The sequence below is a fragment of the Dryobates pubescens genome, chromosome 5 (assembly GCF_014839835.1).
Source record: "Dryobates pubescens isolate bDryPub1 chromosome 5, bDryPub1.pri, whole genome shotgun sequence".
Classification (NCBI taxonomy): Eukaryota; Metazoa; Chordata; class Aves; order Piciformes; family Picidae; genus Dryobates; species Dryobates pubescens.
Genome location: NC_071616.1, coordinates 7164674 through 7178556, shown reverse-complemented (window position 1 = coordinate 7178556; position 13883 = coordinate 7164674). Strand labels below are relative to the sequence as shown.

General features: G+C 44.0%; 1 protein-coding gene across 1 annotated transcript in view; it reads left to right on the top strand.

The window, feature by feature from the left end:
• The window catches only part of SPTBN5 (spectrin beta, non-erythrocytic 5), a 131440-nt gene that overhangs the window by 82164 nt on the left and 35393 nt on the right, over positions 1–13883 (top strand). The window contains exons 36-43 of the mRNA XM_054161511.1: positions 683–838; positions 1463–1654; positions 2286–2381; positions 5600–5718; positions 6332–6446; positions 6965–7078; positions 9051–9172; positions 10836–10998. Of these exons, the coding sequence (XP_054017486.1) occupies positions 683–838; positions 1463–1654; positions 2286–2381; positions 5600–5718; positions 6332–6446; positions 6965–7078; positions 9051–9172; positions 10836–10998 (1077 nt within the window). The remainder of the gene's footprint in view (positions 1–682; positions 839–1462; positions 1655–2285; positions 2382–5599; positions 5719–6331; positions 6447–6964; positions 7079–9050; positions 9173–10835; positions 10999–13883) is intronic.

The following is a 13883-nucleotide window of genomic DNA, read 5'->3' as shown; positions in this document are numbered from 1 at the left end:
TTATTTGCTTTGAATTTTCCATTTAGATCTCACCACACTGCTGAGATCAGGAAATGTTGGTGCTGTTTTATAGGTGAAGCGCAGAACTCTTAAGAATCTCAATCTATTTCACCAGTAGGTCAATGACAGAGATAGGAGGTGAAGCTCAGAGCCCAGGGAGGTGGTGGAGTTGCCATCACTGGAGGTGTTCAGGAAGAGACTTGATGGGGTGCTTGGTGCCATGGTTTAGTTGATTAGATGGTGTTGGATGATGGGTTGGATGCAATGATCTCAAAGGTCTCTTCCAACCTGGTTCATTCTATTCTATTCTATTCTATGCTATGCTATTCTAAATCCAAGTCTCAGCTGTCATAATCTCATTTTTATTGTGTCTACCATGTCAAGGATGCGTATCTGCTTAAGGATTTCTCTGTATCTAAATGATTGTATAATCTGTTTATATTTTGGGATAAGTTTTGGAGTATTCAAGGAATTTTTAACTATTCTTTGGTCAGATTCCACCTTTATTCCAACCTGCTGTTATTTCCTAGCAAGTAGAATAGTTCAGAAATTGGAGGCCCACCTCAGCTGCCAGCTGGATCTGCCTAGCCTAGGCATAGGCAGTTGCACAAAACAATGACATGCCTTGGGAGGAGGCCCCAGGACAGTATGTCAGGCTAACTGAAACCTCACGCTGCTGCAGGCAGAAGACTGGATCAGTGAGCGCATGCAGAAGCTAGAGGATCCCTCCATGCAAGACCCCAGCAATCTGCAGGACAAAATGAAGCTGCTGCAGAAACATCAAGTCTTTGAGGCAGAGATTCTAGCAAATGAAGAAATCATCACAGCTGTTAATAAGGTAACACTTTGCTGGTGTTTCTACAGATCACAGCTGGTTATCCAAAGAAGGACAGATAGGTAGGATGAAAAGAGGAAGGGTAACTTGCTCCCCTGTATCTTGTGTGACAAGAGCCCAGTTGCTAAGCCATGCAAATGGAATGCTCTTCCTTTACACCACAGAGATTTGTTAATAGCTCTGTTCAGGGAACTTCCATCTTTCCTCATTGCCCAAGCAGGAACATATCACTAACTTCTTCCTTGCCTGGGGTGGTTAGTCCTACAAAAGTGAAATAGGATTTCATGCCCAATTTGTGAACATTCATGTTGAAACTGTGTGAATCGCATAGCTGAAGGACACCATCACCTCTAATACCTTTCACGGTGCTCCCAGTCCATGAATGCCATTCTTGGCAGAGAAATATCCAAATCCAGAGAAATAATCAAAGCTCTTGCTTCCCTTCAGATGGAAAAAGCTTTCCAGCTGAGCAGCATCATTTGGGCAGTAAAAATTCATATCAGTGATTTCTTGTGCAGTCCAGGTTAGGAAAGCGAGAGCGTTCTTCTAGAAAAGTCACATAACGTGGTAATCACATTAGAAATTGGTTGCAACATTCATTTCTAACTTCTTCTTCCAAATGTAAAGAAAGGAGAAGCCTTGATATCAACAGGCCACCCAAAATCAGGAGAGATCCGTCGCCAAGTCCGCATGCTTCAGGAGCGCTGGGAGAAGTTGAAGAGAGCTGTTGCTGCCCGTGGAAAGATGCTGGAGGACAGCAGGGACTTCCTGGAATTTCTCCAGAAGGTGGACCAGGTGGAAGCCTGGATCAGAGAGAAGGTAAATGAATTGTAGTTTTTGACCCAAGCATCACACCAGAAACTTGCTATTTACCAGTGAACTTCTGATAAATGTGTCTTCTTCCAAGATATTTTCACAGGGACTTTTTCCTTAGGAGAATCATGACATGTTCTATAAACACTATGAAAGGAATAATTCAGCAAATTCTAACCATTCTTTTGAAGTGTGTCCATGCCAGAGTCACTTGGACAGTATTAGCACATGTTCTCATGTAAAATGTGCACACAGGGAGACTGTGACTACTGGAGGTTGCCTCCCTTGTCTCTGTTGAAACAGAAGAATGAAAGAAGACTGGAATGGCAGAGACTTGAAGCATTTGGTACCTGACACTCACTCTCATTGTGTATCATATGTGAAAGTTTCTCTTTGTAAGAGTGAGGGAAGAGTCACACTAAATTTTGATTCAGAGTTTGCTTCCCCAGTAACAGATTGGAGGGAAAACTTGGGCTAAGTCTCATGATTACCTAAAGATCAGAGGATAATGGCTTCAGAAGCTGCAAGTCAGTCATTTACAGGCACAGAGCTTACTGCATCAGCATAACCATTGGGGCATGCTGTGTTCTTGTACAATTAGCCTGAATGTTGGCCTGTCTGCTGCTTATTTCCCCAGGAAGTCATGATTAATGTAGGAGACGTGGGAAATGACTATGAACACTGCCTACAGCTCATGAAAAAGCTGAACGAGTTTCGTGGAGCTACATCAGGGGTAAGAGGTCTTTATCCTGCACATTCCTCGTGTGGCTGGAAAGAGCAGGTAATTTTTCAGCACAGCAGTATATCCAGGTAGCAAATACAGTTCCAAACTGCGAAGAGGTTGAAAGATCAGGGAGTAGGAAGCTGGCCAGGGAGCTGGTGGAGTCAAGGTCCCTGGAGGCGTTAAAAAAATGTGTAGACCCAGCACTCTGGGATGTGGTTTACAGCCATGGTGGTGTTAGATCAGTGGTTGGACTTGATCACCTTAGAGATCTTCGACTGAAACCATTCTCTGATTGCCACTTTATAAGCCATTAAAATGTAAAATCCTCCCTCATTCTGCCTTCTGCTTTGATGATGTCTAAACAGACCTGTTAGGCTCTCGTGACAAAACCTAGAGCTTTGGACTGCATTACATGACTGGAAAGCTGGCTGTGTGAGCCTGAATTTGAGCACATTTCTAGTTTGGCTTATGCTGTCTGCAAAGGCAAAGTGAGCTCCACCCAAAAGTGGATTAAAAATGGTTTCTTTCAGCCATGATTTCTTGACTCTGAAAGTTTATGTGAAGCCTTCATGAACAAGCCTATAAAAAAAAATAATTAATCACTTTCTTCATTTTCCTCCTTTGTTTCTCCCTTCATCACCTCCTGAGAATCAGCCAAGTTTCTCATATTCCTTCATCCAAATGAAGCACATCAATCTGGGGGCCTTTGTTGATACAGCACATGTTGTTAGACATGAATCATAATGCTAATAATCAGACATTTAGTAAAACAGAGCCAATGGTTTACACTTTGGATAGCAGCCATGTGACATGACAGCTGCACAGTTCAACTTTCTGTGCTGAGATCTCTGACCCTCTTGTGTGGTGCTGAGTCATGTCAGCTGCCTCTCTTGACTGCAGCAAGATGTGCCAATCTGGGCATCAAGGCATGGGAATGCTGGGGAGCAGGACCAGCATATAACAGGGCCTCCTTGTGAGGTGCCTTGTGATGAGAGCAGTAAGGCCATACATTGAGGGGATGCATTTGCAGCAGCCTCTTGTTCTCTGTGTGAACTGCCACAGATGTGACCTAACAGGTCTGAGTGTCACATAGGAAAGATTACTGTGCTGATTTTTTTTTAGCTTGGAAGCTGTGAGAAAGGTCTGGAAGCATGTGTGTTACAACATTGTTCACTCCTATTATTCTTTATCTTTTGTTTGCCTGCTATCTTGTTGATAATTCCTGTTACGGCAGCTCCCGCCTTCTACTTCTGTTGCCTAATAGCAGAAGGATATAATCCTCTTCTATGCAAAGTAGCAGTAGAGATATGTCTGACACCTGGGAGAAAACCCAGAGCTCCCCTTTCCAGAGCCCAGCAGAATTTACTGCACAATGTTCAAGCTACAGCATCAGGGAATTAGTGAAGAGACCTTCATTGACCCTTCAGTCCTTGTTAGCCGACCTGTGACATAAGGGATGTAACAAGGGCTCTCCTACAGGTTGTACTAGCCAAAAGAAAGATGTTGATAGAGGCAGAAAGAACACAGTCTCTCAGTCAGCATGGCCCTAAGTAAGAAAGCTTTTCCATAAACCAAGTTAGATTTTACATGCACAGGAAGCTTTTAGCTTTTGATACTATCACCTGGCAGCCGTTGCTCTTGTAACACTCTGAACATGATTCCTTCAGAGAAAGACAGGGACAATGATACCTTCATAGCTGATGCTTAGTGATACAGTACTTCATAGAGTGCTACAAGTAAGAGCATGCTGATCTTGGCATAGTGTGTGTATCCATCCAGTCTGGGTTTCCCACCAGACTAATCTGAGATCAGGGTAGGGAGCTTCATCCTGCATTGATGGCTGCCAGACTTTCCATTCGTATTCTGTCACATTCTGCTGCTATTATTTCCCAGGAGAGGACAGTGCAGGATTTCTGAGGAATATCTGTCTGTCTGCTGGTTTCTCTTGTTTACATTACGGCTGTAAAGCACATATGGAAGCATGCACATTGGTACGGGTGTAGCATAAATAAAACACAAATGGAGTCAATACTTCTATTAACAGTGTGCTGGCATCTTGCAGCTGTGCCTCTACTACACCGGTGATTAATGTCTCCCTGCTCAGCTTGTGATTTACTGGCCTTAGAAAAATAGGGAATGTTTATGAATCTTGGAGCAGTATTCAATATTGGCCATCCTTCATGCTCCAAAAGAACAATTTTTTCCACTATAGTCCAGATTTATATGCACTATGTGCAAATATTATCCTTTCTATGGTATGTACATGAGAAGAAAGTTGCCTCAGAGATTTAGCATGCCTTTCAAAATGCAGTGAGGTTGCCATAGAAGAATGCAATGGCAGGGCTTGTCTGGGTTTCTCAAGGCTATGAGGATTTTAAGTCTGTTGTCCACAGTACAGAAGGCACTTCTGGACAGAAGCCCATCAATTAAACCCAGCAAGTAGGGCTAGGAGACACAGGTCACTACCTGTCTGACAGAGGACCAATCTGCCACACATCAGCTGTTGCACTGCAGCCATCTATTTATAGAATCATAGCATCAATAAGGTTGGAAAAGACCTCAGAGATCATCACCCAAAACCTCATGACTAACTAAACCATGGCTTCAAGTGCCACATCCAATCCCCTCTTGAACACCCCCAGGGATGGAGACTCCACCACCTCCCTGGGCAGCACATTCCAACAGCTAAAAACTCTCTCTGGGAAGAACTTTCTCCTCACCTCAAGCCTAAACCTCCCCTGGTGCAGCTTGAGACTGTGTCCTCTCATTCTGGTGCTGGTTGCCTGGGAGAAGAAACCAACCCCCGCCTGTCTACAACCTCCCTTCAGGTAGTTGCAGAGAGCAATAAGGTTTCCCCTGAGCCTCCTCTTCTCCAAGCTAAACACCCCCAGCTCCCTTAGCCTCTTCTCATAGGGCTTGTGCTCGAGACTTCTCACATCTACTGCACCTGTGTTTCTTCAACAAAAGAGCCCTTGCTGGAATGCCTAGCTTAAGAATGAAGCTCTGAGGATCCCCATCTAGACTTAGATCATTGTTCTGTCTACAGTCATTAGTGTTCTTTCTTGCCTTGACTGTTTTCTCATAAGGGACTGGTAACACCAGCAGTTCTGCAACTAGAGTAAACCCCCTGTGCCTGAAGTGTTTGGTTGCTGTTACTTTTCACATCTCAGTGACCTCAGTCACAAGCATGTTGAGCACACCTTTGTCCTTTTCTTTCTCCTTTACAGGAGACAACAGTGGATGATGCTCACATCAGGTCTATCAACGCCCTGGCCATGAAACTGGAGAGACAGAATAAGGAAGAAACAAAGACCATCTATGAGCGTCGGAAGCAGCTCAATGAGAAGTGTGTTTTTAAAGCTTTCTGTGTAAAACAAAATCAAGAAAGGAAGATTAGAGGACTTGGGCTGAGATAAACAGATCATATATGTCTGTTATATATCTTATACTTTCTTCTTCAGCATCATGACTATTAATGGAGCTGCCTTTCAAGACTCTCAGAGCAGTTAGCCAGAAGGATTTCTAACCCAGAATGGCCAAAGTTTCTATCCTTGGAGGCAAATGTGCTGTTTTACAACATATTATACTAGATCCATGAAGATAAAACACTTCCTCCTGTTCACATAGTTAGCCTGGTGAAGTGCACATTGCTTTGGCTCCTTTACAGCCCATCAGAGAAGAACCATGAAAATGGGGACTGTGAGGTTACTGAGAGTTTAAGGAAATGGTGTCAGTAATCTTTAGATTTTTAACCCCCATCCCATTCTGTAAACCTGAAATATCTATAAGCAGTCTTGTCAGGCCAGTGCTTTATCTGTGCAATGTGTCCCCTCTTATGAGGAACCAGGGATCATTACACATTTCACATGTCTTTGTACTTAGATCTGAGCATCCTAAAATTCAGTGGTGGAACTCCTCACCTCTGAAATTCACCTCCAAAATATTCTTTTCTACAAAAGGTGGAACAGTTTCCATGGTAACTTGAATGCGTACAGGAAGAAGCTAGAGGGAGCCCTAGAGATCCATGCCTTAATCAGAGAAATTGATGACATCACAGAGAGAATTACTGAGAAGGTGAGTTCTCAGATTTTGATTAATAGAAGTGGGAAAATGTTCTGTTTTGCCCACAGGGATAAACCCAAGTGTGCCAGTTGCTAGAGAGACACTGAGTATCTAGCAGTGACCTTTGGTAGTTGTCTGTGTATCAGGTGTGCAGGAAGGTTAAAATGGCATTAAATATTTTGCAGGTTACCAAAGCCAGGGCACTCAGAGTGACAAAGGTACATTTGAAACGTATTGAGAGAGATTATTAGTCTGCAAGAAATGAGGGTGCTGTCTTTACCTCCTGAGAGGCTACAGAGAAGTGGAAGCTGGAATACCATAGTGAAATGGTCAGGGTCAGAGGTGTAAACTGCATTAACAAGAGTTCCAAACAGATGTAACATGAAAAGGAAAAAAAGTCTTATTAAAAAAGACAGTAAGAACATTCAGATGGACATACAAAAAAGTGGAGGAGAGTTTGAAAGAATTAAGATCTGATCCTTTTGCTTTTTATCATCTTCACCATTTGTACATCCCACTGCTTCCTCCAGAGTGCACTGATACAAGCACTGGGCTACGGGAAAGATATGGAAAGTGTGGAAAACCTGATTCGAAGGCATGAAGAGATGGAGAGAGAAATCAGTGTTATTAAGTCCAAAATGGAGGTAAGAAGTGGGGAAGTATGGTGGATAATGTTAAAAAGTTCATTTTTGCTTCTTGGAAAGAGGATGGAAAGATGAGCCTGACTCCTCAGATTCATTGTGTGAACTGCACTGCAGCACAGATTCCCACTCAGTAAAATACCATGATGCTTAATCTTACTTTATCATACCAAATATTATTCTTCCTGATGCACTAAGAAGTCCCTTTTTAACCAGGGGAGGTTTAGGTTGGATGTTAGGAAGGAGTTCTTCATAGAAAGAGTGATTGCCCATTGGAATGGGCTGCCCAGGGAGGTGGTGGAGTCACCATCCCTGGAGGTGTTTAGGAAGAGACTGGATGGGGTGCTGGGTGCCATGGTTTAGTTGATTAGATAGTGTTGGGTGATAGGTTGGACTCAATGATGTCAAAGGTCTTTTCCTACCTGGTTAATTCTATTCTATTCTAATCCTGAGTATTAGATACAGGTCTGAGTTTCTATATATTTGTGTATTTTCACTGAAAAGAAAAGTTTTCAGCTGAACCACACTAGCAGAAACGCTCTGACAACCTCTCTGTTGTTCACTGCTGGCCAGAGTGTGAAACCTTTTCATGTAGAGAATATTTTTGCAAACTTTCTCTAAACTTCTTCTTCCCAGTAGTATGCAAGTGGTGACATTATGTGTGATAACTTCACACATTGTGACTTTGTTAGCTAACTCTCATATGTGACGTGGGTGATTACCAGTCAGCATTCCACAGATAGCAAGAGCAAGGCTGTATGGAGGAGTGCTGCATGGAAACAGAAAGATGAGCTGGGTTTGGGACTTTTTTTGGATGCTTCCACAAATACCATGTACAAAGTATAGCTGTACTTTTTGTATAGATTAAAATCAGCCTGGCATATTCTCCTCTCTGCATAATTAAGAATCTTCATTTTAATCAAGGTGATGGAGTTTTACAAGAAAGAAACCAACTTTAAACCTGGGTTAGGGAGTGTTCATTACCGTTTTTCAGGCTGTGTTAAGGAAAACAGCATCAACTAGCAGTCCACACTAAAAGCAATGGTTTGATGCTGCTGTTAGCTGAAAGAAACAAAAATGATTTTTCAATCTTCTGCTGAAAGACAAATTTGGTGGCTTCTGTGTGCTGCCATGCTTTCATGGCTTTCATTACCCATCTTAGATGAAGCATTTTGTTTTCTTACATATTTTTCCCTATTCTGCAAAACTGCTTCTCTACTCAACACTGGTTAGGCCACACCTTGAGTCCTGTGTCCAGTTCTGGGCCCCTCAGTTTAAGAAAGACATTGAGACACTTGAATGTGTCCAGAGAAGGGCAATGAGGCTGGGGAGAGGCCTTGAGCACAAGCCCTATGAGGAGAGGCTGAGGGAGCTGGGGTTGTTTAACCTGGAGAAGAGGAGGCTCAGAGGAGACCGTATTGCTGTCTCCAACTACCTGAAGGGTGGTTGTAGCCAGGAGGAGGTTGGTCTCTTCTCCCAGGCAACCAGCAACAGAACAAGGGGACACAGTCTCAACCTGTGCCAGGGGAAGTTTAGGCTCGAGGTGAGGATAAAATTCTTCACTGAGAGAGTCATTAGCCATTGGAATGTGCTGCCCAGGGAGGTGGTGGAGTCACCATCCCTGGAGGTGTTCAAGAGGGGATTGGACGTGGCACTTGGTGCCATGGTTTAGTCATGAGGTCTGTGGTGACAGATTGGACTTGATGATCTTTGAGGTCTCTTCCAGCCTTGGTGGTTCTGTGATTCTGTCTGTGTGAATCACCACACACCTTTCTTTCTTTACGTGGATGATGGTTTGCGATTCCGTATGTACTTTTTGTGCAGGTAATAAGTCTCCTTGCATGCTTGTTGTTGTGGTTTAAGTACCTGATTTTTAAAACTAAGTTCTTCAAATGTACTGCTTTTCCTGAAAGACAGACTTAGGAATGAGTATAAGCATTTGGCATAAATTGACCCACGATAAATCTCTTCCCAGCCATTGGAACTGGAATCTTTCCGCCTTTCCACAAGGAACCCATCCATAAATGACAAGCTGACTATGAAGAAACAAGAGATGAAAAACAACTGGCTGCGACTCCAGGGACAGGCCAAACAAAGGTAAAGAGTTGTGGTGGTCTGTGTATCTCTCAGCACGAGCACAGCTGCTCCCTGGGGTCTCAGATTTACTTGTGAAAGGGCCTTTTAAAGTTTTCAGAGGATCCTTTGCTAAGCTTATGCAGGCAGCTCAGAGAGCTGCATTAGAGAATGTGTGACTTCACTGGAGAAAAGTTCCACTGATGTGACTTTGGAAAAACTGATACAAGAAGTCTGTGGTTTATCCCACTAAATAATGTTACCAAAATGCCTCCAGGCTATCAGATTAAATCTATAGTGAAGCCTTTGTGAAAGGCTTAATTTTGTATGGCTCTAGAAGATTATTTTTTTCCTTGCATCTTTTGAAAACAAGAAAGACTCAGGGCTGAGCTGTTGCTGGAAGCAACAGCTATGAAGGGCTTTTTACCTTTCTTGTCCTAATGAGCTGATGTAGAACATAAGTTAAGCACGTTGTCTCTGGCAGCCAGTCACTAGTGGCGTCCCCTAAGGATCAGTGCTGGGCCCCATGCTCTTCAATATCTTTATCGATGGTCTGGATGAGGGCATTGAGTCCCTCATCAGTAAGTTTGCAGACGACACCAAGCTGAGGGCAGGTGTTGATCTGTTAGAGGGTAGGAGAGCTCTCTAGAGGGAACTTAACAGGCTGGGCAGATGGGCAGAGTCCCAGGGCATGAGATTTAACACATCTAAGTGCCAAGATCTACACATTGGCCACAACAACCCCATGCAGTGCTACAGGCTGGGGTCAGAGTGGCTGAAGAGTGGCCAGGCAGAAAGGGACCTGGGGGTACTGGTCGATAGTAGGCTGAACATGAGCCAGCAGTGTGCCAAGGTGGCTAAGAAGGCCAATGGCATCCTGGCCTGTATCAGGAACAGAGTGGCCAGTAGGATCAGGGAGGTCATTGTGCCCCTGTACTCAGCACTGGTTAGGCTACACTTTGAGTCCTGTGTCCAGTTCTGGGCCCCCCAGCTTAGGAAAGATGTTGAGTTGCTGGAACGAGTCCAGAGAAGGGCAACAAAGCTGGGGAGGGGTTTGGAGCACAGCCCTATGAGGAGGGACTGAGGAAGCTGGGGTTGCTTAGCCTGGAGAAGAGGAGGCTTAGAGGAGACCTTCTTGCTGTCTACAACTACCTGAAGGGAGGTTGTAGCCAGGTGGGGGTTGGTCTCTTCTCCCAGGCAACCAGCACCAGAACAAGAGGACACAGTCTCAAGCTGTGCCAGGGGAGGTTTAGGCTGGATGTTAGGAAGAAGTTCTTCACAGAAAGAGTGATTGCCCATTGGAATGTGCTGCCTGGGGAGGTGGTGGAGTCAGGGAGGTTGGAACTAGATGACCCTTGTGGTCCCTTCCAACCCTGACTCATACTATGATACTGTGATTCTATCATTGGAGGTGTTTAGGAAGAGACTGGATGGGGTGCTTGGTGCCGTGGTTTAGTTGATTAGATGGTGTTGGATGATGGGCTGGACATGATGATCCTGAAGGTCTCTTCCAACCTGGTCTGGTCTGGTCTATTCTATTCTATTCTATTCTAAAGACTGTTAGGAGCTGAAGGGAAAGCTCGGAGGCCTGAATTCACTTCATTTGGATGTTCCTCTGCAAATGGGGAGGGAGAGGAAACTAGATGATTTTGTGTTTCATAATGCTAAACTGCACGTCGCATGGCAGGAAGGAGAAGCTAGCAGCCTCCTATCAGTTGCAGAAGTTTAACTTGGAGGTGAAGGAGATGCTTGATTGGACCCAAACCATCAGAGGCTTAATGGAAGCAGGGGGACTTCCTAAAAGTGCAAACGAAGCTGAAAGCATGATTGAGGAGCATCAAGAGAGAAAGGCAAGTATCACCATTGCTTTCATTGAACATACTGGGAACATTTCCCACAGGAATCAATTGCTGCAGACACAGCAGCATTTTGCTCCATGTGTCCATCAATATCATGGTGAAAAGGCTAATCTCAGTAACAGGCTAGGGACAAAAGTCACTTACATCTTGATAGAACTCTCTCTCATGGGCTGTTTGGCAGCTGGTGTCACTGCAAAAAGTCTCAGAAAGTCCCATTAGCTCTCTCACAAGTACTGCTGTCCAAACCTGTAGGTAAAAAGCTGGGTCAGTATCAAAACATGCTCACTGCCAATACCTTTATTCCAATTGTCAAAAACTTAATGCCAGCTAATTCCAGCTTTGAGCTAGATTTTTATGTGGCAAAATCCATTTGCTTGGAAGGAAAACAAAACAAGCACTTTGTCTCACACAGGGCATTAAATTCCCATTGTATGCTTCCACACGTTCTGTTCTACAACAGAAGGAAAACCAAAAACAATTAAGTGCTGCAGGCAAGGATGGAAACAAGCTCTGGGATGGGTTGTGAAACAAAAGAGAGGAGGCTCAGAGGAGACCTTACTGCTGTCTACAGCTACCTGAAGGGAGGTTGTAGGCACGTGGAGGTTGGTCTCTTCTCTCAGGCAACCACCAACAGAACAAGAGGACACAGTCTCAAGCTGCACCAGGGGAGGTTTAGGCTGGATGTTAGGAAGAAATTATTCACACAAAGAGATTTGCCATTGGAATGTGCTGCCCAGGGAGGTGGTGGAGTCACCATCACTGGAGGTGTTTAAGAAGAGACTGGATGGGGTGCTTGCTGCCATAGTTTAGTTTATTAGATGGTGTTGGGTGATAGGTTGGACTTGATGACCTCAAAGGTCTTTTCTAACCTGGTTGATTCTGTTGTGTTCTATATCATATCCCAGTGCTAATTACCATGCAATCATTTGGTGACAAATGAGGCTAATAATCCTTCTAAAAGGAGCGATATTGTTAATTAACCTTGGAAAAAAGGTTAATATTTTACTTTTTCCACAGTGTCAAACCTCTCTTTCAGCTGTTGTGATACCTCTTCCTTGCAGTTGTTAACTTTTTCTCAAAATCATGTTCCCAGAATCATGACTGAAAACAGTGGCTTTGGGCTCCCATTCTTATCACAAATTGTTTGTACATTCTGATTCATCCATTCGTGCTTGGACTCAATGATCTTCAAGGTCTTTTCCAACTGAAACAATTCTATGATTCCATGATTTTCTAGACTTGAATTGAGCTTGAAGTACCTGAAGTACCCTCTTTTTTCCAATCTTTAACAATACTCTCTCTGTCACAGACATCACAATGTTTGGTCCATAATTCTTTGTCACAATAGGAACACTGCAAACCACTGAGGTAGTGTACTCCAGATATAGACCAAATGGTAGCAAGATATGTCTATAAAGTCAAATGGCTCTAAGGAGCCAGTCATACAGAGAAAGAGGAATCCAGGCAAAGTATTCCTTTGTGTTGGGTTGACTGAAATTATAGACAGGGCAAGAAGAATGGGAGTTTTTTTCATTGAGGTTAGTGGCTTAAACCAAAGGCCTTAGGAGAGGCTAGAACTGAACACGAGGTGCTGATCTCAATTTTAAAAAATAAGAATCAATTGGAATGGTTATTCTTAGGGTAGTGTTATCTAGGTTTGGGGAACACCATTCCACACAAAAGCCCTGAGCGGCCAGGAAGAGAGGGACCTGGGGATACTGGTCGATGGTAGGCTGAACATGAGCCTGCAGTCTGCCCAGGCAGCCAAGAGGGCCAATGGCATCCTGGCCTGCATCAGGGACAGTGTGGCCAGCAGGAGCAGAGAGGTCATTCTGACCCTGTCCACTGCACTGGTTAGGCCACACCTTGAGTACTGTGTCCAGTTCTGGGCCCCTCAGTTTAGGAAGGATGTTGACTTGCTGGAATGTGTCCAGAGAAGGGCAATGAAGTTGGTGAGGGGTTTGGAACACAAGCCCTATGAGGAGAGACTGAGGGATCTGGGGTTGCTTAGCCTGGAGAAGAGGAGGCTCAGGGGTGACCTTCTTGCTCTCTACAACTACCTGAAGGGAGGTTGTAGACTGGTGGAGGTTGGTCTCTTCTCCCAGGCAGCCAGCACCAGAACAAGAGGACACAGTCTCAGGCTGCACCAGGGGAGGTTTAGGCTGGATGTTAGGAAGAAGTTCTATACAGAGAGAGTGATTGCCCATTGGAATGGGCTGCATGGGGAGGTGGTGGAGTCACCATCATTGGAGGTGTTCAGGAGGAGACTTGATGGGGTGCTTGGTGCCATGGGTTAGTTGATTGGGTGGGTTGGATTGGTTGATAGGTTGGACATGATGATCTTGAAGGTCTCTTCCAACCTGGTTTATTCTATTCTATTCTATTTAGATGTGTGATTTATAATTGTTTATTCTCTACATGGTATTCTTTCATTGCATGGTTGTTTTTCTTTGCAAGTTGTTTACATTAGGAATTCCACATTCAGTTTGCAAAGGTCATACTTGCTTGTCATGCCTTCACCTTCACAGCTCAGTACATGGGCAAAACTCATTCCTCAGACCAGAAGAAAAAGTTAAATATCATTAATTTTAACGCCACCAAAAAAAAAAAGAGGCAATACTGTGCCATTAGTGTAGCAATCTAATGCCAGCTTTTTTTTGACAGGAGAGGAAAAATTCTAGGTACTGTTTCTCATAAGAACCATCTTTATGCAGGAAGACTTGGGGGGATACAGTATTATGAATGCTCAAAACCGTGTTCATTTATATCTAAGCATTCTCTAAGCTGCTTCTAACTTAATCCAAAATTCTGATTTGCAGGACACCAGCTGTTTGTAGAGCAATAAAGTAATTTATTGTCCACATTTATTTTCTCCT